This window comes from Megascapheus bottae, chromosome 28 (genome assembly GCF_031878675.1).
Source record: "Megascapheus bottae isolate mThoBot1 chromosome 28, mThoBot2.hap1, whole genome shotgun sequence".
Lineage (NCBI taxonomy): Eukaryota > Metazoa > Chordata > Mammalia > Rodentia > Geomyidae > Megascapheus > Megascapheus bottae.
Genome location: NC_143536.1, coordinates 2,188,132 through 2,213,604, shown reverse-complemented (window position 1 = coordinate 2,213,604; position 25,473 = coordinate 2,188,132). Strand labels below are relative to the sequence as shown.

Below are 25,473 nucleotides of genomic sequence, written 5' to 3'. Positions count from 1 at the left end.
CAGCATGGCGTGACCTTAGCCCAGGGAGACCCAGGCAGGCTCGGAACCACAGAACCAGAGATAACAGATAACAAACTTGTGTGTGAGTATGTCGCAGTGTCTGGTACACACAGCCTGTGTTCTTTCTCTGGTTATCTCCCTGCTGCTCCCTTATCTGCAGCCTAATGGAATTATCAAGAGTACAGAGACCACGGCTTGGGTGGACAGTGGCTGTGGAGTCTCTGCTGGCACTGGCCCTGCCCTGGGCCTGGGGGGCCGGAGGGGGCAGGGGAACAGAGCAGAGGACACGCACTGAACCTGCAGGTGCTGACGTTCTGAATGCCAGACTCCAGGCACGGGCAGAAGCCTTCGTTGGGTGGGTAGACAGAGCCATTGGCAAATAAGGTCTTGGGGGCCACAAAGCGGTAGGTGGGGATGCCTTCAAATACCCCCTGCTCCTTGTAAATGAGCTTCATAGACCTGCAGAGGACAGAGGAGTGAGAAAGGACCCCAGAACACGAGCCAGAGCCCAACCTGCCACGATGGCCGCCTGCACGGCCTTCTCTCATGGCCAGGGCATGCAACCTCTCCCGCTGGCTGCAGGGCCTTCCCACCCACACCCGTGTCCTGGCCACACCCAGACAGCGTTCAGTCCAGAGCTGCATGCACTCAGCCCTCCTCTTCCAAGGATCCTGCAGCTCGGGATTTGCCAGAATATTCAGGGAGCTGGGTGCTGGTGGCTTGCACCTGTGACCCTGGCTGTTCAGAGCTAGCATGGACAGGAAACGCTGTGAGATTCCTTTCTCCAGTCAATCCACAAAAAGCCAGAGTGGAGTTGTGGTTCAAGTGGTAGAGCATAGCATCCAGGCCCTGAGATTAAGCCTTAGTACAGAACATGTGTGCATACAAGCATGCACGCGCATACGCACACATGCACGCACGCACGCACGCGCATACGCACACATGCACGCACGCACGCACGGCAAGGTAAAACAAGACAGTTCAGAATGGTGCCAGTGCCAGTGAACCAGCATGCAGGGTGGCATGGAGGCTGCATCCTGCTGCTACCTGCATGCCTCGGGGCTGTAGAATTCCAGAGACGACTCAGGAGTCATAAACGGCGGCCACATCTGCCCGGAAGTCCCGTTGATCATGTTGCACCCTTCTGAGTGCCAGTAGCTGACCTGCGGGAGGAGCGGTGGACCCTGTGGCTTCTGGACAGCCTTGGGCATCATCAGCATGCCCAACTGGCCCTGCTGCCAGTGTCCCCACTCATTCCAGACCCAGTACCCGTGGGCAGCGAGGACAGGTCACCTGGCCTTGCCTGGGGCCTCAGCCATTTCTCTTACAAAATGGTATCGCTTATATCACAGACCCACAGACGTCCACAGGCAAGGCTGGGCAGTGGCAGACAAAATACCCAGAGCCAGCGCCATGCAGCGAGGCCTCATGGCAAGCCAGCAGGCACTGCCTTTGGGCAAAGCCAATGACCACGGGGCCCCTCCAGCTGTACTGGAATTTCACAGTGAGAAAGCAAGTCACAAAGCCTCAGCAGCATCCTTTAGGCCACCAGGCACCGTGGCCGTGCTACGATCCCAGCACATGGGAGGTTGAGCGAGGAGATCAAAAGTTCCAGACTAGGGAGGGGCTGGGAGTTTGGGAGCCTAGTGGTAGAGTGCTTGCCTAGCATGCACCAAGGCCCAGGTTCGCTGCCTTGGGGCCATCTATATAGAAAAACAGCCAGAAGTGACGGTGAGGCTCAAGTGGTAGAGTGCTAGCTTTGAGAAAACCCAAGAACAGAGCTCAGGCCCTGAGCTCAAGCCCAGGACTGGCAAAGAAAAAATAAAGTTCTAGACTAGCCTGGGCTATCCAGGGAGACCCCATCTCAAAATACTTCTTTTTCTCTTTTTCTGTGCTGGTCCTGCAGCTTGAACTCAAGGCCTCAGCTCTACCCCTGACCTTCTCTTGCTCAAGGCGAAGGCTCCAGTTCCAGCATTTTGCTGAATAATTGGAGTCTCATAATCTTTCCTGCCCAGACTGGCTTTGAACTGTGATCCTCAGATCTCAGCCTCCTGACTAGCATTCCATGTGTGAGCCACCGTGCCTGTCATGCACCATCCATCATCCACCCAGCTCAAAACATTCCTTTTTTTTGTGAGGCTTGAACTGTGCGTCTGGGCGCTGTCCCTGAGCTCTGCAGCTCAAGTCTACCACCCTACCCCTGAGCCACAGCCCCTCTTCCCATGGTGGTTAGCTGGAGATAAGAGTCCCACGTTCCTTAGCGCCTGGGCTGGCTTTGAACTGCAATCCTCAGATCTCAGCCTCCTGAGTAGCTAAGATCAAAGGCATGAGCCACTGCACCCCACTAAAACACTTCTTTTTAAATGGCTGGGACAGTGGGCACTGTGCAGCACACAGAAGACCTGTGTTCTGTCTGTTGTATGAGAGAGAGAGAGAGAGAGAGAGAGAGAGAGAGAGAGAGAGAGAGAGAGAGAGACGCCTGTGTTCCATACCCTGAATGAGAGAAAGAGACAGACACCTGCATTCCACTCCCTTCATAAAAGAGGAAGTCAGAGTCACTATAGATTGGAGGGAGACTGGACAAATGGGACTACCTGAAAACAAAAAGTTTCTGCACAGATCAAGACATAGCTCTAAAGTAGAAAGACAGCCAACCAACTGGGAAAAGATATTTACCAATAATACATCAGACAAATGCTTAATATCCAGTACCTACGGGGAACTCAAGAAACTAATCCCGCCCCCCTCAACCCAACAAACAAATCGCTAAAAGGGCAAGGGAACTAAGGAGAGACCTATCAAAAGAAGAGGTTAAAGTGGCAAAGAAGCATATGAGAAAACGCTCATCATCTATGGTCATAAATGAAATGCAAGCAAAAGATACCACCTTACCCCAATCAGAATGGCCAATATTCTGAACTCAGACAACTTCAAATGCGGGTGGGTTGTGGAGAAAGAGGAACCTACTGCACTGCTGGTGGGAATGTAAACTAGCTCAGCCACTCTGGAAGGCAGTGTGGAGGCTCCTCAAAAACCTAAAAATAGACTTTCTCTATGACCCAGCCGTGTCACTCCCACACATCTACCCTGAGCATCCTAACCCAGGATATGATAAGGACACCTGCACAGCCATGTTCATCTCTGCACTATTCACAATAGCCAAGCAATGGAAACAACCCAGATGCCCCACTACAGATGAATGGATACAAAAAAATATGTGGTACATATATATATATATATATATATATACACACACACATATATATACACACACACATATACACACACACACACACATATATATATATACACACACACACACACACACACACAATAGAATTCTACATTGTCAACAGAAGATAAAATAATGGCATCCGCTGGAAAGTGGATGAAACTAAAACAAATCATGTTGAGTGAGATAAGCTAAGACCAAAAGAATAAAAAAGGTCATTGGCATGACCTTGGTGATTGAAATATACCCTATAGAAATAATTTTATATAGATCGATATGTATCTATGACATACAAACTCAGTTTAATGTTAATTTTCTTCTTAAATTTATGTGCCAGTGATTGCATTCAGAGATCCCATTCTTGAATACTTTTTGTTAAACTTGACATCTGAAATATGATGTAAAAAAAAATCAATGTAGGAGCTGGGAGTTTGGCCTAGTGGTAGAGTGCTTGTCTAGCGTGCAGAAAGACCCAGGTTTGATTCCTCCATACCATCCAATACATAAAAGTGGTGCTGAGGCTCAAGTGGTAGAGCTCAAGCCTTGAGAAAGCCCAAGGGCAGTGCTCAGGCCCTGAGTTCAAGCCCCAGGACTGGCAAAAAAAAAAAAAAAAATGGAGAAGAAAGCATCCGGCATCTTCCACAGTTGTGGACACTGGGGAGCAGGGGTGGAGCCAGGGAATCACCGGGGAAGCAGCTTTCCTCTGGGGGTAGGACAGAGACAAGAGGAGTGGATGTGGCTCCATTGTTGTTTTGTTTCTTTTTTTGGGGGGGGGGGAGGCGGTCATCAAGGAGCTTGGATTTGGCCTGGGTGCTGTCCCTGTGCTCTTCAGCTCAAGGCTACCACCCTACCCTTGAGCCAAGCCCCACTTCCCATTTTCTAGAGGTTAATTGGGGATAAGAGTCTCAGGTCCTTTTGTGCCCAGGCTGGCTTTGAACCTGGATCCTCAGCTCTCAGCCTCCTGAGCCCAGCTTCCATTGTTTGGTTTTAATAGGAAAGTCTTCCTGTGCTCTGGGGCAGACTTTCACAGCTACTCCTCCAGACCAGGGGGAGGAGCGGGCCCAGCCTGGAGCAGCAGCCTCCCCCACCCACCTTGCTGAGTCCGTTCCACTTGTCCACAAGGTGGATCCTGCTGAAGTTCTGCATGCCGGTGAACACGGTGAAGACCCCGGAGTCTGAGTTGTTCATCTGAGGACAAAGGTGTGTGTTTGGGGGAGGGGAGTTGACAGTGAGCCCCACTGAGGCCCACGGAGGTTTGTCACACGCCGAGCACTGGTGGACAGAGCCACCCGTGGAGGCACAGGACGCTGCCCACCGTGCTCTCTGCCACAGGCACAGCATGTCTGGGCCTCTTCTTTACCCCAGAGCCTCCTGTCCAGTGTCCTCAACCAAACCCAAGCTTGACTCTGAAAGACTACAGACGCCTTCCGTCCCGCAGCTGCTGGGAAGCTGCTATTCTAGGGCAGGGAAAACAAGGGAAGTTGCCCCCGCCCCAGGAGGAAAGCCCGGGACGCGGAGCTCCTGGCGCAGGGCGCTCCTGGCACAGGGCGGGCGGGCGGGCTCACCAAGGGTCAGGATGGAGAAAAGGCGGGACCCCCCACCTCACCTGGGAGAACAGCCCGAACTTGCCCTTGAAGGGGAACGCGTCGGGGAAGTACTTGTTGATGAGGTTCACCAGCGGGTCCTCGTAGCCCCACATGACCTCGCCCACCGTGCGGTTCATGAAGGCGCGCTCCCCGAAGGTGCTGAAGGCCAGCGTCAGGAGCAGCTTCAGGCTGCTGGACTGGTGCTCCATCATCATGGCGGCACTCTGCAGGGCAGAGACGCCACTGCCAGGGCTGCCCGGGGCTGCTGGGCGCCCCCCCCCCCAGGCACCATCTCCACCCCTCTGCCGTCACCCCAGCTGAAGCGCCAGGCTTCCAAGGTGAGCATGGAGCTTGGTCAGGGCAGCCCGCCCCGGGGCCCCCTGAGACTGCAGCCTCTGGGGGGAGACCTGCCGGGGAGAGGAGCCAGCACAGAAAGGGCTGGCTGGCCGGCACCCCGGGGAAGCAAGGCTCTGCCCAGCCCAACTTCCGCCCATCAGTCAGCTGAGCTAAAGGCATCTGGGGCCCTGGGAAGGAGCCAGGCCCCTGCTCTGCCAACACCTGCCCGGGCTTCCACGCACTGTCCTGGGTCACTTCTGGCTTGTTGCTGGCTCCCTGGAATTAAGAGTGTCATGGGCTTCCCTGCCTGGCTGGCTTTCAGCCATGATCTTCAGGTCCCAGCCTCCCGAGTAGCGGGGTGACACTTGTGAGCCACCGGTGCCCCGCTGTGTTTTCTTTCTTTTTCTCTCCTTCTTACTTTGTGGCACTGGAGTTTGTATATGCTAGGCAGGTGTTCTACTACTTGAGTCACATCCCAGCCCCTGGGTTTGTTTTTCAAAGGCAACTCAAGGTCAAGGCTGGGCCCCTCTCAGAGCGGGCACTGTCCGGTCTGATCCCACAGGAAGCACGCAGGCTCGTTTGCTTTTTTAATTGCCTTTGAAAAGTGATAAACAGATCGTTTTCAAAAAATCAAAACAGGATACAAAACAAAATATAAGTCCCGCTCCGTCCTCGGCCCTAGGCCAGGCTCCGAAGCCCCAAAGTCGGCTTTTGTTTGGTGAGTGATCTAAGACCGCTTTTACTTTTCCCAATGGATGGGAACAGAATAAAAATCGGGATATTCCAGGAAACACGAAAATCCTGTGGAGCCCGTGTCCTCTGTCCAGGGTTACGGGGAAGGGGGCAGGCCACAGCCACGAGGGCTTGCTGCAAGCGTTTCTGGGCTACGATGTGGAGCTGAGGGGCTGCGGTGGAGACCCTCTTCCCCGACCCCTCGGCTTTGATGGGAACCTTGCCATGGCCCGGGAAGGGCCCTGGCGCCCGACACATGGACAGGGGAGGCCTGACCTGGCTGATGACACCCTGGTGCCCCGACCCACCCTGGTGGCTGCGGCCTCTGCTGAGGTCAGCCCAGGGCCCAGGGAGGGGCCTCACCAGAACCAGGATGTTGGGCAGGACGATGTAGTCGCTCTCGGAGCCCCGAGACCTGTCGGGCTGGAACTGGAACCTGCGGTGCTCCCGGAAGGACACGGTGTCGTTGGGGTTGAAGGTGATGTTGACCTTATGCCTGAATTCTCTGCGTGGAGACGCCAGGTCAGCTCGGGCGCCCCCGGGGCAGCTCGGACCCTCTGCAGTCCTCCCTCAGGACACCCCCTCCACCCTCGGCCCTCAGCCCCGCAGAGGGAGGCCACACGTGCTAGGTGCCTGAACAGGGGCACCACAGGCCTGTGTGTGCGCATGCGTATCGCCTGCGCTTGTCCGGCTGGCTCCCCTGCTCCCATCCCCACCTCCCTGGAGTACTGCAGGGCCCCTCACTGGTCCACTGAGAACTCAGGCACCCACCAGGTGTCGTGCAGTGTTTTCTTGATAGGCTAAAGGTGTGGCACCAGCTACTCAGCACAGGGTCCTGAGTTCAAGCCCCAGTACTGACCAGAAGGAAGGAAGGAAGGAAAGAAGGGAGGGAGGGTGGGAGGGAGGAGTGCACTCAGGCACCATGGCTCCCCACTCCCGTGTCTGCCGGCCGGCTGGGCCTGCTCCCAGAGCTGTCCGGCCGGGACTCACCGGTACACATAGGGCCCACGCTCCTGCACCAGCGGCTTCTCGCCCTTCAGGATCTCGTTGGGGTTGATGACCTCAAAGAAGTAGACGGACAGGTAGAAGGGCACAGGGATCTCCTTCCACATGGAGAAGGACAGGCTCTGGGGGTTGATCCGCACATTCTGGGGGAGGGGAGACCCATGAGTTGGCACGCCCCACCCCACCTCCAGGTTCCAGAATGGCTGCAAGAGGGCCAGCCCGTCACCTTCAAGGCTACATTTCAAGCAATCATTTTTTTGTTTTCTGACATTCGTGGGACTTGAACTCTGGGCCTGGGCGCTGTCCCTGAGCTCTTCAGCTCAAGGCTTCCACCATACCCCTTGAACCACAGTGCCACTTCCGGTTTTTCTAGTGGTTAACTGGGGATTAGAGTCTCACAGACGTTAGTGCCGGGCTGGCTTTGAACCTTGATCCTCAGATCTCAGCCTCCTGAGTAGCTGGGATTACAGGTGTGAGCCACTAGGCCCAGCTTCCAGGCAATGATTCTTAATCATGTGAACAACATTCAACACTAGGGGTGTTGGCACGCCTCAGGTGTGTCCTGGGGATTGAACTCAGGGCCTTGTGCCTTCCAGGCTGGGATTCCACCACTTCAGCAGCACCTCTAAGCCTCCCACAAAAACAATTCTTTTTTTTTTTTTTGCCAAAGAAGCCTGAGCTGCTAGCAGCCTTGGATGAGAAATCTCTGCCCAGCACATCCCCCTCCCCTCCCCAGCCCCCCCTCGCTCCCTCCCATCCCATCGGATATGGGAGAGAGCCAGAACCCAAAGCCAGGTGGTGAGGCAGCTTGCTTGCATCACTGCCCACTCTCCTTGAACATGGCCTTCCCAGACAAGGCCAGCCACCCGCACTGTCCCCGCTGAAACAGCCAGGCCCACAGAAGAGGCCCTGGAGAAAGTGGAGGCCGCAACCAGACCTGAGGCCTGGGAGAGGCAGATCAGGGCAGCCAGGCCCAGCTGGGGCTCTGCCTGGCCCCTTGGCCAGGCCAGCCCTCTGCACCTCAGTTTCTCCTACCCACTCGGCTGTGTCTCCCCTGATCTCTGTGACATTTAGGGAAGAAAAGTGAATTTCCTGTCAGGCAGCACACATGGGCTGGACAGAGGGTTCTGGAAAACACAGACGACCAGAGACCCTTCAACACATTTCCCCCCAGCCCTACAACTGCACCTCCAGCATGTGCAAAGGGGCTGCGGCAGCCAGAGGGTGGAGACTAACGGCAGGCCCAAAGACTCCAGGTCCACGCCAGGCCCGCTGCTTCTCCCCCTGCCACGGCCACTCCCAACTCCTATCCCCTCCCCCTGCTGATGAACCAAGGCAGAGTTGAGGCTAGAGAGCTGTGATGAGCACCCGACAGAGGACGGCTAAGAGCAGCTGGCAGCGGGCGCTCAGACCCAAGGCCCAGGGGCTCCCGGCACCCGGCCACAGGACGTCCATTCCTGCTGCTGCAGAGGTGCTTGCAGATGGGCGTCTGGAGGTGGCTGTGGCGCTGGACTTCGTCCTGCCCTCTCCTTTAGTCACCGCGGTCAGCAGTGTCTATCTGATCAGATAGCGCAGAGGTGAAGCATACAGCATCTTGTCCAGCGTAGCCATGCTGTTATTCTGCCCCTGTCTCCCTCCCGAGGACAAAGATCGGTGCCAGAAGACAGTGTGGGGAGTGGCCAAGGCCAGCCTGTGGGGCCCTGCCACGCCTCCCCAGCCCAGCTGGCCCACGGGCAAAACGGTGGCCAGCTGAGCTGGGTGTGGACCAGGTTTCAGGCCAGGCGCCAGAGGCGCAAGCCTGAAGTCCCAGATGCTCAAGCGGTTGAGATCTGAGGATCTGGGTTTGAAGCCAACCTGGCTAGAAAGTCTGTGGAACTGGTCTCCAATTAACCAGCAAAAAGCTAGAAGCAGAGCTGTGGCTCAAGCGGTAGAGAGCCAGCAAAATCCTTGACAACAGGGCCCGGGCCTCACACACCAAGTGTCCCAGGCTTCATTCAGCACCACCTCTAACTGGCTTCCAGGCTCAATGGACAGTTTCTGAGGTGCTGCATTTGGGAGGTGTTGGCACTCACCAGCCACACCCTGCCACCTTCCTGCTCCTGGGGGGCTGGTCTGGGTCACGAGCTGAGTAACTGGAGCTGCCTCCAGTGTGGGAGATGGAGCAGGCCACCATCAGGTCACCAAGTGACAAGAGAGCCCAGAGCTGCAGCTCCCAGCAAGCCGGGGCCCGGAGTCCAAGCCCCAGCCCTGCAGTAAACACCACACTACCCTGGGCTCTGCCACGCTGACTTCTAAGGAACAAGCTGGTATTTGTCTGTTTTGAAAAGTCTGTAGACCCTGGATCTCCTGGGGTGCAGGGCTCCGTTGCCTGCTGGGGCCCCGCTGACAATGTGGGGTGTTCACCACTGCTCCTGGACTAAGCACACTTTGCCAAACAAGCTTGAGAGACTGGGGTGAACTGGGGGAGTGGGGGAAGCATTAGGGCCTTGCAGTTGCCAGGCAGGTGCTCTACCTTGAGTCACACCTCCAGCCAAGCATTTTGCTGGTTGATTTAGGGGCAGAGTCTTAGAGACTTTCCTGCCCAGGGCTGGCTCTGAACTGTGATCCTCCTGAGAAGCTTGGATTGAAATCAGATGTGCTTTCACAGCAGAGGAGCCCCCATGAGTGCTGCCTTCACGGCCCGGCCCCAGGGGCAAAGCCCCACAGGAGCGCCCAGCGCGGGGAAGCGGAGTCCAGGAAACAGGGCTGGCCGCCCAGCCGACGCATGGAAGCTGGCCTTCCTGCCCCACAGACGTCCCAGCCCAGAGGCCGGGGTAGCACACAACCCTCACCCAACCAGGGTGCCAGGGCTAGCTGTTCACACCTGTAATCCTGGCTACTCTAGAGGCTGAGATCTGAGGATGGCATTCACAGCCAGCCCTGGCAGGAGAGCCTGGCCTGGATGCAAGGGTCAGGTGACAGCAAGCTAGGGCTCCTAATACAGAGCAGAGGTACCCGGCGGGCACAGTCCTTCTTCCGGGCCTGGGGCTTGAACTCAGGGTCTGGGTGCTGTCCCTGAGCCTCTTTGTCCTCAAGGCTAGCACTCAACCGTCTGAGCCACAGCACCTCATCTGGCTTCTTCTGAGTAGTTTACTGACAACAAGCGTCTCATGGACTTTCCTGCTCAGGCTGGCTTCGAACCACAATCCTCCGATTTCAGCCTCCTGAATAGTTACGATCTCAGGTATGAGCCACTGGTGTGCGGCTCATGAGACTCTTATCTCCAGCTAACCAGCAAAAGGCTAGATGTGGAGCTGTAGCTCAAGTGGCACAGTGTTGGTCTTGAGGGCCCCAAGTTCAAGCCCAAGTACTGATAGAAAAAAATAAATTAAACCTGACCTTGACCTTTGCAGATGCCCATGCACAGGGTGGGCCATCCTGACCTGCAGGGCCCAGCACCTCCCTCCTCCAGGGACAAGCAGTGAGATGAGCCAGGGCACAGCTGTCCTGGGAGACACAGCTGGGCTCCAAGGACAAAGCCCTGGAGCCTCACGGGCTCCTGGCTGGCAGGGGATGGGGAGGCGTCCTTGGAGAGCGGGCTCCCCCTGCCTCCTGGCTCCCGTGCTGGCGGGTGGTGAGCCGGGGCCGTGGTGCAGCTAGCAGCGGGCAGCCATGGCTCAGGCTTGTGGTTCTGGGAGGCTCCTCTGCCCTGCTGTGCGGGCCTCAACCTCCCTCATCCCATCATTCATTCTGCTGCCACCCGTGGGTGCGTGGGAATCTGGGAACCTGGGCTGTGTCCCGGGCGGGTGCCCCAGGGAACCGGGCTGACACCGCAGTTGGCCTCTGCGGTCACACTGCCCGCCCTTCCACTGGAAGGTGCTGCGTGCAGGCCTAGCCTTGCCTGGCAGCTGCTCTGGTGCCCGCTCTGCCCACAGCAGGCCCCGGTGTGGGAGGGGTGCTGTAATTACTGGTGTGGGGTGATACTGAGACCTGCGGAGCTGGGTGTCAAGTGACACGTGTCCCCTTGGCCTGGAGCTGGGGCTCACCAGTGCCCACAACAGCCTCGGGACAGGCTCCGCACTGCACAGCCATGCAAGGCTGTGGGCCCGGAAAAGCAGCCTCGGCTCTAGGTGGCCTTGGTCCTGGCTGGTGACCTTCTCCGTGCTCCCCACCAGCTGGGCTCCCCACAAATGACAGCCAGGCCCGCCCACAACCCACACTAGGCCACAAAGCTCGCAAGCCTGGTCAGTGCGTCAGCCCTGACCCCAGCCAGACTACGGTCAGCATGGCTGTCCACGTGGGTGCTGGGTCCCACCACCAAGGGCTCCTGACATGGTACCAGCACCTCAGTGGCGCGGCTCTGCCTCAGGCAGGCACTGCACGACACTGTACCCAGAATCCTCTGCAGACCCAGAGAGCCGACACCACCCCACCCTGCACCTGGGAATCAGGCTCAAGACGGCTACGGCGCTCCTGCCCCACATCAACCCGTGCCACAGTGGCACGTGGAGACACCTGCTCTACACTGAGATGACAGCGCACAGAAGAGTCACACAGAGATGGCAGCTGCAGAGAGACAACGGCCACACAGAGGTGACAGAGGCAGGGAGGGAGGGACAGCCACAAGCCAACCCCTGGCGAGGCCTGGGCAGCTACCAGAGGGGAGTCTGCGGATGGAGCCACTGGGCTCTAGACCTCGGGCCCCAGTCCTGGAGGGATACCTGGGGTCCTCACCAGAGGTGACAGCCCCACAGTCCACACTGAGGAGGCCGCAGGCACAAGACGACGGAGGCCCAGGGCAGCCCGTGTCCTCACGTCCTCGGGGACCTCCGATTACGACTAAACCCACCCTGAGGCCTCCTCCCTGCAGATACCAGGGCTTCAATGCCCACCTCAACATGCCAACCAACAGAGGGCTGCCCACATTGCAGCAGGCACTGGAGGCACTCTAGAGAGTTCCACAGCACTGACACAGAGATGGCGCAGCCCTCCTTGGAGGCAAGTTCAGTGACGCTGGGCTCCCGTTCCCCTGAGGCAGAGGAGAGTGTGCAGACACCGCCGACCGAGTCCAGAAGGGGCCGCACACAGAGGAAGCAGGGACGAAGCCAGCTGTGACTGCCAGTAACAGCGTGGCAGCCAGGGCCAGGTGCACACAGCCACAACGACCACTGTGGCCCTGGCCTATTAACCCTGTCCCAACTGGGACTTACAGCTGGGCATCAGTGGCTCATGCTTGTAACTCTGGCTACTCAGAAGACTAAGATCTGAGGACTGCAGTTCAAAGCCAGCCTGGGCAGGAAAGAACATGAGACTCTTATCTTCAATCAACTACCAAAGGGCTAGAAGTAGCGCTGTGGCTCAAGTGGTAGGGTGCTAGCCTTGATCACAAAAGCTCAGGAGCAGCGCTCAGGCCCGGAGTTCAAGCCCCAGGACCTGTGTGCCCTGCACCCCTCAAATGCTTATGGGGGCCGAGGTGTCCTCTTCACCTGGGTTATTTATTTATTTAATCCTGTGTCTGTGTACTTTGCTTGAATTGCATAATATTTCACAATACGAGAAATCAAAGGCATTCCTGCTGGACAGGGGTTCTGGGGAGGGAACAGGGAGGGGGCCTGGGAATGGACAGCAAGAGGAAGTCCTAGGGCCAGGTCCAGTGCCGGGGAGTCTGGGCCCAATGAAGCTGGCACAGCTTTCCTCACCAGGGGCCCAGCAGAGCCCCGGGACCCTCACAGAACCCGACATGGGGTAAGGCAGCATGGGAGGGGCCCACCTGTCACCCTGCTGGGCTCCACCTCCCACAGGCTAGCTCTGCACCCAGGGACCCCATCCCCTTTCCAAGAAGGGGAGGGCATGGAAAGACCCTGAGGGTGGGCAGGGCTCTCATGGGAGGCCTGTGGACTGACCACGAAGGAATCCTGCCAAGAGCTAGGAGAATGGGGCAGGGCCAGGCCTCAGAACCATGGAGGCAGTGGAAACAGGAACCCGAGAGGGAGCTGGAGGGGAGGAGGAAGCAGCTGCTGGAGTTCCTGGCTCAGGCCTGCGATCCCGGCTTCTGAGGGGCCCAGCCCACAGAGGAAAGTCCATGAAACGCGTATCTCCAAGTCACCAGCAAAGAGCCACAAGTAGAGCTGTCGCTCAAGTGGTGGAGAGCACCGAGGCTCTGAGATCAAGCCCGGGAACTGGCACACAGAAAAAGTTTTGTTCAGAGCAAGGCCCAAGGTGGGAACGGGCTGGCTGGACCTCCTCACGGGATCCCTGAGACATAGCAGACACCCCCGGGGGACCACGTGGATCTCCCCCTGCCAGGGAAGACATCGAGCCGGCCCAGCCATGCTGCAGCCATGCCATGCGCCACACCGTCTGTGAGACTCCTACAAACGACCAACGACGCACTCTAACCCTGTGGTGCTCAGATCACCCCAGCTGTGACACCGATGAGAATGACACATGTCTACTACTCATCAGAGAGGGCGGCGGAGGCACAGGAAAGCACCCAGCATGGATGGAACCAGGCAGGATTCAAATCCAGACTACCCGCCTCTGGTATCCACCTGTCCAATCCCTCCCAGCAACTCTGGCTGAAGCCCGGCCACATACACTGGTGTAGCCTGGTGACCTGAAAACGCATGCGTGTGCTTGACTGCAATTTGCTCCATCACCTCGGCGGTGACCCCAGGACCACCCCTGCCTGCTCAGCTCCTCAGCTGGGTGCGAGGAAAGCTTCATCACAAGCCCACACAGGGCACTCGTAGGAGCCCCTCACCAAGTACCCACAGTCCTGGTCCCCATGGTGCAGGCAGAGCCCCAGCGGCGGTGCCTCATCCAGGGGCCCATACCAACCTGGCAGACACATTTACAGCACACACCTGGTGGCCAGGATTTCAGATGCCTGTTTGGCAGTGGGCTCAAGGTCAATGAGCTGGGTACCTCCATGTCCCATTGTTCCCCTTCCCCCCCCCCCCCCCCCCCCGCTCCTGTGGGAGGCAAAGCCTGACCCCTGGCCTACCACCATCTCTCCTGGCTCCTTCCACACAGCTCTGCGTAGGATTCAGCTGCAGGTGTGTGGCTGGGACCTGGGGGTTTGCCTGGAAGTCACCAGGGCTCAGCCTACCCTGCCCACAGCCCTCCTGGCCTCTGCCCAGAGTCCCACTTCTTCATCTGGCCTGGAACTGTCCCCTGCCAGCACCTGACGCCAACCAGCCCTGTGGCTGCTTCTCAGGGGTTTTGGTTGTGCCAAAGGAAAAAACAAAAGCTGGAACTGAGCGGCATCCAAATAGTTGAAGAGTTTGTGAAATGTTCCCTGGGATCCACAATTAGCAGACAACCCAACCCCCCTTCAAGAGAGCCTCGGGAGAACATCTCCAGCCCAGCCCAGAGACAGTAGGGCAGGGAGGGGTTCAAGTGCAGCTGCTGTCAGGGATACAGGGCTGGCCTCCCCACTTCTATCTGCTGATAAGAACTCAAGAACTTCTTCCTCTGGACCCCCGATGGCCAATCAAGGTGACTGAGTCCTAAGTCTTGGGGAGAGGTCCAAGGATGAGCCGGTGACACAGGGTCCACCAATCAGAGCCAAGGAGATCTGCACCACAGCTTTCCCAGCCTTTGCCTTAGTCTCCTGGACGGACGGAGATGATTGCCATAAGGCCCCTGTGGGCATCTGTAACCCCGCCATCCTGGGGACGTGGGGCCCACAGCTGCTGTGGGTGAGGACGGCTCCTGAAGCAGCTGCAGGGCCCCACCCCACGCCCACCCCCACACCTCCGAGAACCCCGCTCTCCTCCCAGGCCCTGGGCCTTCGTGTTGGGGCAGGAAAGAGGTCAAGGGGAAGACAGCCTCCCACGGGGCAGTGCCGGGCCCAGGAGCCTGAGCTGGCTGGAATGTGTCCCAGGCAGGTCCAGACACAGCCACGGGGGCCGAGTCTGGAGGCCCATCCCTGAGACCCAGGGCCCCAATCAGACCTGGGGGAGATGAGCACAGAAGGGTCATGTAACTCACCCAGAGCCACACAGCTAAAAGAGCAGGAGCCAGGTTTCCTCTCTCTGGCTCCCCCAGCCCCTGACCTACCCTAGGGCCTCCAGCTGGAGCTGAGCCATGAATGAGGTGCCAGGAGCCCTCTCAGATCACCAAGGAAGGGAAGAGGGTGAGTTCAGATACCGCCAGCACTGGGCCGGGAGCGTGGCCTGGTGGTGCAGGGCTCACCTCGCATGCACGACGCCCTGGGTTCAATTCCCCCGTACCACATGCACCGAAAAAGCTGGAAGTGGTGCTGTGGCTCAAGTAGTAGAGCTCTTGCCTTGAGAAAGCCCAAAGACAATGCTCAGGCCCAGGATTCAAGGCCGAGGACCAGAGGGGGGTTAAAAAAAAAGAAAAAAAAAAAAGTTACATTGGAGGAGTCATTCCAGGGTAGGGCATGCACCTAGATTCCAGAGAATACAAGAAAGCAGGGAAGAGAAGGGGAGGGGAGGGGAGGGGAGGGGAGGGAAGGGGAGGGAAGGGAAGGGAAGGGGAGGGAAGGGGAGGGAAGGGCAGGGAAGGGGAGGGAAGGGCAGGGAAGGGAAGGGGAAGGGAGGGGAGCGGAGGGGAGGGAAGGGGAGGGAAGGGCAGGGAAGGGGAGGGAAGGGCAGGGAAGGGCAGGGAAGGGGAGGGAAGGGCAGGGAAGGGGAGGGAAGGGCAGGGAAGGGCAGGGAAGGGGAGGGAAGGGCAGGGAAGGGGAGGGAAGGGGAGGGAAGGGCAGGGAAGGGAAGGGGAAGGGAGGGGAGCGGAGGGGAGGGAAGGGGAGGGAAGGGGAGGGAAAGGCAGGGAAGGGGAGGGAAGGGGAGGGAAGGGTAGGGAAGGGCAGGGAAGGGCAGGGAAGGGGAGGGAAGGGGAGAGAAGGGCAGGGAAGGGGAGGGAAGGGGAGGGAAGGGCAGGGAAGGGCAGGGAAGGGCAGGGAAGGGCAGGGAAGGGCAGGGAAGGGGAGGGAAGGACCTTTGAGCTGAAACATAAAAGCAAGGGGACTAAATACCGCAGGCAAAAAGGATCACATGTATAAAAGCCCTGAGGCAGGAAGGAAAACACAAACCAGCTTTGAGAAGACAGACAGGTGAAGATGGAATAGATAGAAAAGGGAAGAGCGTGCAGGCAGCCCAGGAAGCAATGACTCCAGCCAGGTCAGTACATGCGTGAAGCCAAGTGGAGCGCCAGTGTGAGCAGCTCTCTTTCAAACGACCCATTTTAAAGCACAGCTTAGCGGCCAGGAGTGTGGCCCAGTGGTAGAGGGCTTGCCTAGCATGTATGAAGACCCGGGTTCAATTCCTCAGTACCACATACATAGAAAAGGCTGGAACTGGTGCTGTGGCTCAAGAGCTAGAGCTCTAGCCTTGAGAAAGTCCAAGGACAGTGCCCAGGTCCTGAGTTAAAGCCCTAGGACAGGCAAAAAAAAAAAAAATCCTGGCTAGACATGCCAGCACACACCTGAAGTTCCAGCTACTCTAGAAGCTGAGATCAGGGGGGCCGGGAGTTTGGCCTAGTGGTAGCGTGCTTGCCTAGCATGCACGAAGACCCAGGTTCGATTCCTCGGTACCCCACATACATAACAAAAAGCTGGAAGTGGTGCTGAGGCTCAAGTGGTAGAATGCTAGCCTTGAGAAAGTCCAAGGACAGTGCTCAAGCCCTGAGCCCAAGCCCAGGACTGGCAAAAAAAAAAAAAAAGAAGCTGAGATCAGGAGAATTAGGTTCAAGGCCAGCTCAGGCAAAATAAATAAATAAATAAAAATAAAAACACAAAAAAATTGGTAAGAACCCAACTCAATCAACAGGCCAAGACTAGTTAGTGTCTGTAATCCAGGCAAGGTGAGAGGTTTGGAGGATCAAAGTCTGTCTAAGGCTGGCCCTATCTCAAAAAGTGACTCAAAAAAGAAAAAGCATTCTGGCTGTGGGTGGGCAGCTGACAGGAGAGCAGTGAAGACAGCGCCAGGGAGGGGAGGTGGGCAGGGCGGGCAGTGAGACAGCAGGGGCTGTGACGGGGATATGCCATACACAGCACACAGAACCCACACCAGCCTGGCAAACGCCAGGCAATCCTGCTTTGGAAGGGATGGCCGGGCTCCAGGGTAGCTCCCTGTCCTCCTGGGCCTGGCAGCTCACAGGAGAGTGACAGAAAGCAGCAGGCACCAGCTCCATGACCTGGGAGGAAAACCGTGGCAGGGCGCAGGACGAGGAGGGAGCTGACCACAGCTCTGCCAGCAGGCAGGGTGGCACAGGCCAGCACGGGGGGGGCCTCTGCTGAGACCCAGGTGGGAGGGGAAAGAGCCGCGCTGAAGTCCGGGGTGGCCGTGGGCGAGGGCGGCCTGCGGGCGGCCAGTGACCTGCACTGCACAACAGGTGAGCATGACTGTGGCATGGGTGACTCAAGGACATGGCAGTGCCACCAGGGTTGCTGTGACGAGGACAGCAACCTCAGGTCCCAGCCCAGAAGCTCAGGACAGAGGGGCCCCAACAGAGGTGGGGTGTGGTGGAGGCTGGGGGGCCGTGCTCCCCAAAAGCACAAGAGTTCAGGCTCCAGGCTGGGTCTGTGGTGAAGGGTGTAGACGGGGAGGACTGTGAGTCGGGGACACCCTCACTCTCTGCGAGAGGCACGCAGGGAGGCCAAGAGCAGTCAGAAAAATTAGAGGACATGCTTTTAAGATGGCTTATGAGCCTTTGCAAAAGCTTCTAGGGGAAGCGGAAAGCACAGCAATGAAAACACCAGGAAGCAAGCAAGAGCCAGGCCCCTCCCATTCCTTCCCCTCCCCTCAGGCTCCAGTGGGCACGAAGGGAGGGGGCGAGACAGGAGGGAACAAGAGGCTCAGAAGCTGGACACACACGCGCACATGTGTGCACACACACACATGCATGCACACATTCCTGGGCAGGGGGTTGGTTCTGGGCTGCAAGTCCCTCCCAGGCTGCCAGCCTCCAGCCCTTTCCACCCTCTCCCACACATCCAGAACCGGTTTTCCGTGTCCTTTGTGGTCAGCAAGGACCAACAGCATGTGTGGAATGAAAGGAGGGGAAGACAGGAAAGGGACTCTTTCCTGTTTTTATTTTTATTTATTTATTTTTTTTACCAGTCCTGGGCCTTGAACTCAGGGCCTGAGCACTGTCCTTGGACTTTCTCAAGGCAAGAGCTCTATCACTTGAGCCACAGCACCATTTCCGGCTTTTTTCTATGTATGTGGTACCAAGGAATCAAAGCCGGGCCTTCGTGCATGCTAGGCAAGCACTCTACCACTAGGCCAACCTCCTGGCCCACCTATTTTTATTTGTATTATTTCTTTAGCCAGTCCTAGGGCTTGAACTCAGGGCCTGCTTTCTCAAGGCTAGCGCTCTACCACTTGAGCCACAATACCACTTCTGGCTTTTCTATGTATGTGGTACCAAGGAATTGAACTCAGGTCTTCATGCATGCTACCAAACTAGGCCAAACTCCCCGCCCCTGTTTGTTTATTTATGCTTGGGCATTGTGGTCAGGGTCTGGCTTGCAGCCCAGGCTGGCCCAGAGCTCGCCATCCTCCGGCCTCGGCCTCGGTGGCTCTGGAATTTGGGTCATTGCTGTCTACACTGTTGAGCTGGAGGCCCTGGGGAGAGAAGGCTGGGGTAACGACCCCCGGCTGAGCTGTGGTCCTAACCCTCCACCAGCGGCTAGGCCGCCTGAGTCCCTCCACGTCTGAGAACACCCTCGGCACAGATGGCCCATGCCAGGACACACACAGAGAAGGTGGCTCAGCAGGGCCTGGGCAGAGGTACGGGGGCCGTGCCACAGCGCCTTCCAGGAAGGGCCCAGGCTTCGGGGAACAGGAAGGCCAGGACCACACGTGAACACATCTACCCAGGAGCACGCGCCATGCCACACCACAGCCCACATGCACAAGCCAGACAACCCACGTGCCTGCCGGGACGCACGTGGACACACCAGGGGCACCCCAGAACATGCCACCTGCCCAGACACCCACCTGACCCACGTGTGCATACCCTCCATGCAGGCAGCTGTGCCCCACACGTGAATAAGCACACACACAGGTGGCAATGTGGAGAAGATCCACCAGAAAAAGAAACAAGAACAAACCCCTCAGACCAAAAATAGTCCCAGGCTATCCCACACCAGGGCCAGCGGGCAGGACAGGTGGGTCCTCAGGAGCTTGCAGCAGGCAGGAGCACACGCACACGCACACGCGCACACACACATGCATACATGCACACACACACACGCACGCACGCACCCGCCCCATGATCACAAGAAAGGCTTCCAAGGGCCCAGGGTCTGGCAACCACGCAGAGAAAGCAGAAAGGCCAGCCCAAGGAAAGCACAGGGAAGGCTACTGGCCCCGCCACCACACAGGCTGCTCAGGGCAGGGCTGAGGGGGGGAGAGCTCTGGAGCCAGACTTCCAGGGTGCCACCCGTGGAGCTGTGTGACCTGGGGACGGTTACTTTCCTTCTCTGTGCACCCGTCTGCCACAAGAAAACAGCAACAACAGCCATGTGGCTCCCCAAGGGAGGGCCGGGGTGAAGGCCAGCAGGGCCTGTCCCCAGTCACTGCGAGCAGATACTAAATGAGGTGACTCAAGACAGTGTCTAGCAGGTGACAAATGCTTACTGTCACTTGGCATCAACCCCGCCTTTTTGTGTTACTGGGTTTTCTGGTGCCAGTACTGGCACTGGATCTCAGGGCTTGGATGCTGTCCCTGAGCTTCTGTGCTCAAAGGTGGTGTTCGACCACTCGGACCACAGCTCCATTTCTGGCTTATTGGTAGTTGGCCAGAGATAAGCGTCTCATGGACTTTCCTGCCCAGGCTGGCTTCAAACCACCACCCTCAGAGCTCAGCCTTCTGAGTAGCTAGGAGTACAGTGCCCAGCCAGTCCCACCTTTTAACTGGCAAAGATCTGCCAAAGGGCACAAAGTAACTGGGGCTGTTTCAGGTCTGCAGTGAGTGAGTCAGGCAGGGCTCATGCAGCAATGGACCCCCCAACCCGGGGCAGGGGGGCTCCCAGAGTAGACCACGTGGCTCTGGTGCCCTGGACAAAACTAACAACTCAATGTTCCTAATGGAGAGATGCATGCAGGCATGTGCGCTCACGCATACACACACACACACACTCACACATGGGCAACACGCATGCCCACAACATCCCAAAACCAGGGTGAGACAGCCCACCAGGAAGGCCCCATGCCAGATAACAATGGGTCCAGGTGTGAGCTGAAGGCAAAATTCAGAGGACAGCATGGCCTCGGGACGAAGGAAGGAGCAAGTCACATGCAGAGATGGTGGGTGGGAGAGGAAACGTGGTGGGGCCTGGAAAACCAACATAGAGATGGCACAGGAATGCCAGACAGGGACAGGCTCGTCCTGAAAATCGTGGCCTGGAGGACGGACCGACATAGGCCAGGCTCCCAACCTGGCAGAACGCAGAGGCTGGGACCCACCCTCGAGGGCTCCTTCGCTATTCCAACTGACAGTGACAACACGGTGACAAGCTGGACTAAAGGAGATGACATACAGGATCTGAACCCCACCTGGCACCCGTGAAAGAAAGCGGGGCAGGGGAAACAAGGAGTCTGCAAGATTAGCCTGAGCTACAAACTGAGACAAACAAACAAAACCTTCCTGGACAACGCCTTTCCTCCAACAGCTTCCCTGGCCCTCTTCTCACCGCCAGCGCCTCTGTCTGTCAGGAATGCATCTTTCCTCGTTTTTTCCCAAGGTTTTACACACACTGAGCTCAACCCACGGAAAATACAGAACGAGGTTTAGTCCTGATCGTGAGTGTGTGTGTGTGTGTGTGTGTGTCACGCGAGTATTCATGCTCCTGCACAGGTCAGCACTGGGCTCTGCACTCACGGGCATCGTCCTTGAACTTTTTTCTTTTTTTTCCAGTTCTGGGTCTTGAGCTCAGGGCCTGAGCACTGTCCGTGGACTTTCTCAAGGCTAGAGCTCTACCACTGGAGCCACAGCACCACTTCCGGCTTTTTCTGTGTATGTGGTACTGAGGAATTGAACCTGGGTCTTTGTATATGCTAGGCAGGCACTGTACCACTAGGCCACACTCTCAGCCCCAGTCCCTGAACTTTTGTGCTCAAAGCTAACACTCTACCACCAGAACCACAGCTCCATATCTGGCCTTTTGGTGGTTAATTGGAGGTAAAAGTCTCATGAACTTTCCTGCCCAAGCTGGTTTCAAACTGTGATCCTCAGATCAGTCACCTGAGAAGCTGGCTTGGTTTCTTCTTTTTAACTTGTTTGAAATCCACTAGACAGAGAGCTCTCATTTGTTGAAAGGCAGAGGATGCCTCCCTGGGGCCTGCAAACTCCACACTCCTGACTTTTGCCACAGTCCAGACTCCTTATCTGCAGGAAGGAAGAATTCTACTGCCTACTTCACAAGACCATTGTCAGAAGGCAGTGAAAAGTCAGGTATTCAAAGGGCAGGTGTTTCTACACACTTGTAATCTGCTTTGTCCCTGCTAATCTCCCTGGGAGAAAAACTAGATCTGACGCTGCCTTAGAGCTGCTAACATGGGGCACGCGCCAGTGCCCTCGGGCCCCAAAACTGTCACCAAAAAGAGTGCTGCTCAACCTCAAAGTAAGCTTTGAAATATAAATCAAATCTATCAGAGAAGCCAAAGTCAGAACAATGACAACTCTTTTGAGGAGGTGAGGGGAAGTGGGCAGTCCTCATTTATTAAAGTGGAAATATAAAGCCAGGCGTGGTGGCTCACGCCTGTAATCCTGGCTATCCAGGAGGCTGAGATCTGAGCATCAAGGTTCAGAGCCAGCCCAGGCACAAAAGGACCTGAGACTCTTATTTCCAATTAACCTCTAGAAAAGGGAAGTGGGGCTTGGCTCAAGGGTAGAGTGGTTGCCCTGAAGTGAAGAGCTCAGGGACAACGCCCAGGTCGAGTTCAAGTCCCATGACCCCTCCCCCAAAATAGGATATACACACACACACACAGAAGGTTTGCTCAGAAGGGAAACATCAGGTCCGGTAACTCCAAATCCAAGTAGAAGCAGCTGTGTGTCCTAAAGAATCTACCCTGTGGCAGTATGCCTAACACACACACACACACACACACACACACACACACACACACACACACACGAGTTACCAATCAACATTGAAACAGACCAAAAAAAAAAAAAAAAAACCCATATCTCTTCAAAGGAGTAGTAGGCAGAGGTAAAGGAAATGTGAGAGGGGCAGGGTGGTGGTTCATGCCCACAATCTTAGCTAGCGGGGAGTTGAGGTAGACCACAGTCCTCATTTGAAAAACCAAACCAAAACAAGAGCTGGGGATGTGATCAACTGGAATAGTAACTGCCTGGGCATGGTGAGGCCCTACTATCCCAAAAAGAAAAAGAAAGTGAGGAAAGTCTAGAACGACGAGCAGCAACCACACGGCAACTGTAGCTATGATACCTGAAGAGGAATAAAAGAGAAGGAACGTTCTCCTTTTCCCGCCATTTGGGTTCTGGGGGGAGCTGGGGATCAAATCCAGAGCCTAGGACACGCAAAGCAAGCCATCTACCGCAGAGCTCTTCCTCCAGTCCTGAGGTTATTATTATTTTTTATTTATTTATTTATTTATTGCCAGTCCTGGGCTTGAGCTCAGGGCCTGAGCGCTGTCCTTGGACTTTCTCAAGGCTAGAGCTCTTCTACTTGAGCCTCAGCACCACCTCTGGCTTTTTCTATGTGTGTGGTACTGAGGAATCAAACCTGGGTCTTAGTGCATGCTAGGCAAGCACTCTACCTCTGGGCCAAACTCCCAGCCTCGGTTGTTGTTTTTTTTTTTTTTTTTGCAAGCAAGTATTCATGCCTTTTATATTTGAACTTTTTTTAATAAACCAAAAAAGCAGAAACTATCAAAGTACAAGGCATCCCATTCAAGCTGCACATGGATCTGGGCAGCCAAAGACAACTCCAACTCCAGAGGGAGGCCTCCCCTGGGCCGAGGCCCACCAGGCCCTGAACACAGGCTTTCTTCTTCCCCAGGAGGCCCTTGGGCGGGCTCCAGCCTGGACTGTCCCAGAAGAGGCTGCCCTGGGCTGGGTGTGCCTGCTGTCTTCAGCCTTCACACCACTCTGTCTCAAGCCAATGGCCTTTGGGAATTTCAAGGGCTGAAAAGCAGGCATCTACTGGAAGCTAGAACTTGAGAAGTCTCAGAGCAGCGTGGTTTTCCTTTATGGAAGCCAAGGGCTGAGGGGGCAAGATACATGCCATGGCACCCTCCCCCTCCCCAGAAAGAGCACACCCCAAAAGAACCCCAAGCTGGGCTCCAAACACACTCCACCGCTGTGCACACCCCCAAAGCAAGGGCCTGAGCCTGTCCCAGGCACAGGTAATGTGCAGGCACACTGGGGACATCCACATACACACAGAGAGATCCTGGCCACGTGGGGAGCCCCAGTTCCCGCAACAGGCTGCCCCAGAGGGAAGCTACCCTGCCAGCCCCAGAGAGTACGACATTGCAGAAATGACTCAAAAAGAACACCCTGCTGGGTGCAGTGGCTCATGCCTGTAATCCTAGCTACACTGGAGGCTGAGCTCTGGGGATCCAGGTTCAAAGCCAGCCTGGGAACTAAAGACCATGAGACTCTCATCTCCAATATCTAGAAAACAGGAAGTGGCACTTGGCTCAAGGGGTAGGGAAGTGTAGCCTTGAGCTGAAGAGCTCAGGGACAGTGCTCAAGCCCAGAGTTCAAGCCCCACAGACCCTGACCTGACCAACCCAGCCCAGCCACGCAGGAAATCGCAGCAAGGTCTATGCCCAAGGGCCCACCCTCCACCCCAGGGCATGGGGTGGGCGGCTCCTCCAGCTCCAGGACCTCGGTGCAGAGGGGCCGGCGCTGCCCAGGGGCCCGGCCGCCCTCCTCCACCCTGGGGCTCAGGGTTCTTTTGAGGAGAAGCGGCCAGGGCAGTCTCGCTCGCTGAGGCAGATGGCAGTGGCCAGGGCAGAGTCTGCTGGTCTGCGGCCAGGGCGGCCTAATGGATGTTCCGGGCCGAAAGGGCACTGGGGTAGAAGGCTGGGATCCGAGGAGCCCCGGGACCTCGGGCTGGGCTGCCCTCCGCCAGCCGGCCGGCCCGGGAAGGAAAGCGCCGGCCGGAGCGCGTGTGGGGCGCGCGGGGCCCGCGGGCCGACGCCGGGCCGAGCGCCCGTGCGGCCCTCCCGGCGGGGCCGGGACCGTCCGCGGCCCGCGGTGGGACCCGAGGTCCCGGGCTCCGGGCAGCGACTGGGCCCGGGACGGCTTCCCCGAGCCCGGCCCGGCCGTGAGGGTCACCCGGCCCCGCCGTCCGCCGGCCCCGGCCCCGCCGTCCCCCGGCACGCGGTCACGCACCTTGACGACCTGCTGCTCGATGAGCGAGGGCACCAGCGCGATCATGACGGCGCCCAGCACGGCGCACAGCAGCCCCAGGACGCCCAGCGCCGCGGCCGCCCAGCGCGCTCCGGAGCGGCCGCCCATGTCTGCGCGCCCTGGTTCCCGCCCGGCACCCGCGGGAAGCTCGGTGTCCGTGGGAGACCCGGACGGCGACCGAGGCGGAAGCTCCGGGGGCCCGAGCCGGACGCGACGGCACGGAGGGGCTCCGCAGGGCGCGCGGGAGAGCCGCCCGGCAGGTGCCCGCGGCTTTATGCGCCATGGCCGCGTGGCCGCGCCGCCCTCCCCCGCGCGCCCGGGCTCGGGATTCGGGCCCGCCGCTGGGGGCGGGGCCTGCGGTGGACGGAGCTGGCGGGAGTGCAGATCCGGTGGTGACGGGGGCTGGGCGGGGCCAGGCCAGGGTGCAGCCGCCAGTCCTCAGGCGGAGGGGCGGGGCTACCTGCCGTGGGCGTGGCCGACGGGCGTGGCCATCCTATGAGCATCTTTGCTGATGTTGAGGGGGCGTGGTCTTCGTGGGAGCGGCCGCTGCGTGGGCGTGGCGTCGGGTGGGCGGGGCGTCGGGGGCGGGGCGTGGGGGCGGGGCGGGGCCTGCGGGACCCGGGGCTGAGCCAGGTCTCTGGAGACTATGGGCGCACCGGGCACCCCTCCCCTCCCCCGCCTGCCTTCTCCTCGCACCGCCCTCCACTTTCATCACCGTTGCTCCAGGCTTGCAAGAGCGGACCAACCCCAGATCAGGGCACCAAACCCTGGGTGAGATCTCCTCCCACTCCCATCCTCGTTCATTCCAGGATGGCCCGCAGAGCGGCCGGGCTTCTGCCCCAGGGCCTGAGGACGGGCTGCAGGGTTCCAGCTTTATCAGAGCCCTTCCCCAGCACCCTGTTATCACCTCACACCAGGCCTCCTGGCTTCCAGCTACCCATCTCCCCACCTAGATACCCACTGCCAGGCGCCAGTCTCTCCTACCCCTGCCCAGGGCAGCTGGCAGCACAGGCTGCAGGGGAGATGCACTGCCTCAAGCTGAGCGCAGAAGTCTCCAATTCATAAATAAGGACACTGAGGCACAAGGAGGGTAGCTTAGCTGGGGCTTGAACTCTGGGCCTAGGCGTTGTCTCTGAGCTTCTTTTGCTCAAGGTTAGCACTGTACCGCCTGAGCCACAGTGCCACTTTGGGCTTTTTCTGAGTAGTTTATTAGAAATAAGAGTTTCACATATTTTC

General features: G+C 57.7%; 1 protein-coding gene across 3 annotated transcripts in view; it reads right to left on the bottom strand.

The window, feature by feature from the left end:
• Scarb1 (scavenger receptor class B member 1) overlaps window positions 1-24,501 on the bottom strand; it is a 38,039-nt gene extending 13,538 nt beyond the window's left edge. Inside the window, exons 1-7 of one of the 3 annotated variants that reach the window (XM_090319859.1) lie at window positions 24,220-24,501; window positions 6,877-7,034; window positions 6,250-6,391; window positions 4,839-5,042; window positions 4,325-4,420; window positions 1,048-1,163; window positions 293-459 (exon numbers count right to left, since the gene is read on the bottom strand). In XM_090319859.1, the coding sequence (XP_090175985.1) occupies window positions 293-459; window positions 1,048-1,163; window positions 4,325-4,420; window positions 4,839-5,042; window positions 6,250-6,391; window positions 6,877-7,034; window positions 24,220-24,345 (1,009 nt within the window). In that variant the 5' untranslated portion in view covers window positions 24,346-24,501. The remainder of the gene's footprint in view (window positions 1-292; window positions 460-1,047; window positions 1,164-4,324; window positions 4,421-4,838; window positions 5,043-6,249; window positions 6,392-6,876; window positions 7,035-24,219) is intronic. The other 2 variants (XM_090319857.1, XM_090319858.1) reach the window with 2 other exon arrangements.
• Between the last annotated feature and the right edge of the window lie 972 nt (window positions 24,502-25,473).